Source organism: Strongylocentrotus purpuratus, unplaced genomic scaffold (assembly GCF_000002235.5).
Source record: "Strongylocentrotus purpuratus isolate Spur 01 unplaced genomic scaffold, Spur_5.0 spur5_scaffold_19, whole genome shotgun sequence".
NCBI lineage: Eukaryota > Metazoa > Echinodermata > Echinoidea > Camarodonta > Strongylocentrotidae > Strongylocentrotus > Strongylocentrotus purpuratus.
The window spans coordinates 1,194,784-1,199,972 of NW_022145604.1; the positions used below are offsets into that span (position 1 = coordinate 1,194,784).

At 44.5% G+C, this 5,189-nt stretch overlaps 1 protein-coding gene across 1 annotated transcript; it reads right to left on the minus strand.

The window, feature by feature from the left end:
• Nucleotides 1–268: 268 nt before the first annotated feature.
• Nucleotides 269–1,168, minus strand: LOC105440348 (E3 ubiquitin-protein ligase TRIM21-like). The gene has a single exon (XM_030990692.1). It carries the CDS (start codon nt 1,166–1,168, stop codon nt 269–271), a length of 900 nt encoding a protein of 299 aa, XP_030846552.1.
• Nucleotides 1,169–5,189: the final 4,021 nt, after the last annotated feature.

Below are 5,189 nucleotides of genomic sequence, written 5' to 3' on the forward strand. Positions count from 1 at the left end.
CTTTACCACATACTACCTTGTCATCATTCAGCACTGCACAGGATCCAACCCATAATGTACCACTACCTTCTACCACTCTCTGTATATGTTTAGTGTTGAGATCTAACATGTATATATGTCTACTACCTTTTATGTAATCTGCAATGATAGCATTGCATTCATCTATACATCCTACAATGTACGGGTATGTGGTTTCATTTCTTACATTGATTGTATCAACGAGCTTCCACTCCCTATCATACCCATCAATCATCACATCATACATCATCTACCTCCCAACACCCTTCACAAACCTCACACATGATACAACACGATTGATTTCTTTCACCTCACCCTCATTCAGTGGCTTTTTAAGTTCATCACTCACTGATGTATTCACACGATGCCCGTCTTTGACAATGTTTTGATCGTCTACGAGTACTGTGTCAAGTGTCTGGTTTGCATTCTCTGTAGTTTTTGTGTCATCTTGCCATGATTTCTCCAACTCGCCAATCTTTCTCTCGATCTCTTGAGCGATGTTCTGAATGTCAGCATAGAGATCGCGATGTTTATTATCTATTGGTTCTTGTCTTTTCTCTGCATTTGTTTTGTTTTCATCATGTCGCTTGTTTCTCTCCTCATTGTTCTTTCGAATCTCTTCTTTGAGTTTTTGGTTTTTCCCATCAATCTCCTGGTCGATTTTAGCAGCATCCTCCTGTTCCCTGACTTTGTCTCTTGCAATCGCCTTTTCTATTACGGAATCCACCTCATCTTTGATACTTTGCAGATGTTCGTCTGCGGATTGTCTACACTGACTAATGTGCTTTCCATGGACTCGACATAACTGTAACTTCTCCATCGCCTTTTCCTTCAGAATGTTGAGCTTTGCTTTATTGTCCATGATTGCATCATCTATATCCTGTCGCATGCACGGCTTTTCAACGTGATCTATCATAGCGCATGAAACACATAAAGCTACGCCATGTGTTTTGCAATACAAATCAATATCTTTACCATGTTTCTCACAATACAGATTAGGCCCACCCTTTCTTGGTCCGAAGCATTCCTTTTTGGAGGCGCAGTCATGGCAGAGCTTCTTCTTCTCCTTCACATAGAAAGTCAGATCTGTATTCGCCTTACACTCGTCTCCTTCACAGACGCCCTCTACAGAGCTCAATTCAGAAGCCATGCTGATCAGAGTATTGACCTGCAGATATAATTTAACCAGAAAACTTGTTTACTTCAAGAAAATAGAAGGGGATTAAGAAGAAGTAGAGGAAAAATAAGGAGAAGAAGGAAGAAGAGCAAAGAAAGAAGAAAAAGATAAAGAGGGGGATATATTACACACGTATCGCACGTGTATCAGGAGTATTTAATATCGAATGTTAATCACTTTACAAACAAAATAAAAAATCTTGAACTTTGAAAGAGGGTGTTATTTATAATCTCCTGTTTTTTTTTACAAAACGAGGTATGATAACAATCATATTTGCAGAGCTTGAAGGTAGAACTAAGAAAAGTGCTGGGCCCTAGGGTAAATACAATTTTATCATACACCATTTTAAAGATGTCTGTATATTGTCTTTAAAAAGTCCCCTTAGAAATTTCGCTATAACGTCACAACACATCAAGCATTTAAGCGCGCAGTTTCCGGTTATGCGGTGGTCACAACCCGCCGTACTTGCCAGTGCGTGCTGTCTACGTGCCAAAACGTGGGCAAAATTTGGGTATCCGTACGTGGTGAGTACCGCCTCCGTACGGATTTGGGAGCATGCAGACACACCGTAGCACTTTTAGTGCACGAGGAACTTTCGCTGCGTTCGGGCTGCGTTCGGTCTACCGATTTACCCCCAGTGCGTGTGACGTGCGTTGCCGGTACTCCCCACTGACATCTACACCCTTTGCCACTCCCTCCTTACGTTTTCAGAAAAACGTGGCGGCCGTGGCCTCCCCAAAAACCGTACGGACTAAAAACACGCACGGTCGGTTGTGACCAACGCTTTACACATAACACGCCATGCAGCGTCTTCCTAGGCCTTTATGAATGGACACAATTTCGCAACACTCTTAGGGTAATGGCGCTATATATAGAGTTCTTTGCATGTTATAGTAGTTCTAAAAAAATACACCTATTTTAGGGAGTTTTTAAAGTTATGGTTGCTCAGTGGTTCTTTTAAGAATTCCAATATGGGAAAGAGATTCTTTTAGGGGTACCTATTAGTACGTAAAATGAAATTGATAAACACGTGCAAATAAATGATGGACAAATATTGTGTATATATCCTGGTTTAGGGGGAAAATTATCTTTCAAAATTAATTTCTTTGTTTCTAAATGATTCTTTCAGAATAAAAACGAATATGACTTTAACCCTAAAAAGGCTGGGCTATTTGAGGTCTTAGTACGGCCGGGGGGGGGGGGGGCATTATGGCCCCCCCCCTTAAGATCTCGGCCGCTATCGCCGCGAAAATTTGCGCAAATCGTGGAGGGGGGGGGGGGCCATAATGCCCCCCCCCCCCGGCCTTATTAGGGTTAAATAATTTTGGTGCATTGCTATTGAAGAAAGTCAGTGATAAATTCCCTGAAGAACATTATCCCAAAGGTTCCACTAGGGGGTTCTTAATGTGGGGAAAGGTTTTGAATCGTTTCCCATGCCTTGAGCCATAATGCATGGCCGTCCAGAGGATTTTTTTATGTTGGGGACCGGGGTAAAATGCAATAAATTATTGAAAATTTATTGCATTTTCCGTGTTTTTTATTTTATTTATGGAAACTGCCCCCTACCCTAGCCCCCGCTGCGTACAGTCATGGTTTAGTGACAAAGCAATGGCCTCGTAACTGTGAGGCCCCAGGATCAACACCGTGTCGATGTGCTATATTAGTGCCCTTTTGTGGGGCATTAATCCTCATTACTGTCATTTATGACTTAAGGGCATAGGTCCCCTAGTTGATAAGCATAGTAGCATATACATACTTTAGCAGTCACGCAAAACACACATTGGCAAATTACTATTCAATAAAATCTGAGAATGTATACTATTATCTAGATCTATTATTTTTAAATTATTTTTAAAATAATTCCATAAATTAGGATTAAAAAAATATTCCACCTTTATGAGCGACAGTGTACATGAACAATTATTGTTGACGTAATTAAGCTGGATTGTTAACAATCGTTTGATAAATACTTTCAACCCCCCCCCCCAAAAAAAAAAAAAAATAATAATAACTTGTACTCGCTTTTTACACGTTTTCTTTGAATTATAGGGTTGCTTTGAATCCTGGACTGTTTCTGAGAACCATATTTATTTCAACTCGAAAATCTAGGAATTCAGATTATGGATATTGTTTGTACATCTGGTATGATTTCAGTTTTATTCAAAACATGTACTTTTAGAAGTGAGTTTGGCTAACACTACAGTTTCATAGGCATAGGTTTTATTCGCACTAAAAAGATTGCAGATATATGAATGTCTTCTTCAACAGAAGGAATAATTATTCCGCTGCGATTTGTTTTTTGTTTCATTCTTTGGGATACACATGCTGAAAAAGATAACGGGAGTTTGGAGATAGAGAGAGAGAGAGAGAGAGGAGAGGAGAAAGAAAGAAAGAAAGAGAAGGAAGAGAGAGAGAGAAGGAGAAAGAGAGAGAGAGAGAGGGGGGTGTCCACTACATATAACTTTCCTCTGAAGCCTCAATAAAAGAAAAAAATATGTACTTTTTCATTCCGCTTCATGCACATCAGAAAGTTGTATAACTCGCTTAAATTGTCTTCTGTTTGCCTTCAACGCTTACTCTCACAAACTTGTAAATAAACCCCATACTAGAGTCATAGTCTACCAATATACAGTCGTTTCTCCTCTTACATTTGTATCCTACTTTCGTGTTTGAAATTCCACATTATTCATATTCCTTCAAAGCAACACACAATATATATAACCCAATATTCACGTGTAAGCTGCTATTCTAACCTTTGTGATGTAAATTCCCAAATAAAGCTGACTACGTAGACACTCTTTCGATAATTAGAACGTTGTCCAAAGAAGAACAATCCATCAATATCTAAAGCTACAGTCCCATATATGTCCCGGACCGTCCCGGACCATCCCGGACCCCATCCGGGGTGATCCGGGATTCGGTCCGTGTTGACACCGTGTTGGCACCGGGGTGGTCCTGGATGGTCCTGGATGGTCCTGGATGGTCCTGGATGGTCCTGGGCGGTCCGGGAGTCGACCCCGGATGTTTTTGACGGTCAAAAACTGCCGGGGTGGTCCGGGACGGTCCGGGACAATAGTTTGATCCGGGGTGATCCGTGTAGCCACCGTGCTGGGTCCGGGGTCATCCATAGTGGCGCCGGGGCGGTCCGTGTTGATCCGTGGCAGTCCGGGAGTGAGTTATTGACCACCCAGGACCATCCAGGACCATCCAGGACCATCCAGGACCATCCAGGACCACCCCGGTGCCAACACGGTGTCAACACGGACCGAATCCCGGATCACCCCGGATGGGGTCCGGGATGGTCCGGGACGGTCCGGGACGTATATGGGACTGTAGCTTAAAGCATCACACTTTTTTGAACAAAACATCCCGGACCATCCCGGATCACCCCAGACCATGGTCCGGGATGGTCCGGAGTGGTCCGTGCTCGTCCGTGCTGGTCCGGCTTTATATGGGACTGGGGCTTAAGCTACAGTCCCATATACGTCCCGGACCGTCCCGGACCATCCCGGACCCCATCCGGGGTGATCCGGGATTCGGTCCGTGTTGACACCGTGTTGGCACCGGGGTGGTCCTGGATGGTCCTGGATGGTCCTGGGCGGTCCGGGAGTCGACCCCGGATGTTTTTGACGGTCAAAAACTGCCGGGGTGGTCCGGGACGGTCCGGGACAATAGTTTGATCCGGGGTGATCCGTGTAGCCACCGTGCTGGGTCCGGGGTCATCCGTAGTGGCGCCGGGGCGGTCCGTGTTGATCCGTGGCAGTCCGGGAGTGAGTTATTGACCGCCAAGGACCATCCAGGACCATCCAGGACCATCCAGGACCATCCAGGACCACCCCGGTGCCAACACGGTGTCAACACGGACCGAATCCCGGATCACCCCGGATGGGGTCCGGGATGGTCCGGGACGGTCCGGGACATATATGGGACTGTAGCTTAAAAGCATCACACTTTTTTTGAACAAAACATCCCGGACCATCCCGGATCACCCCAG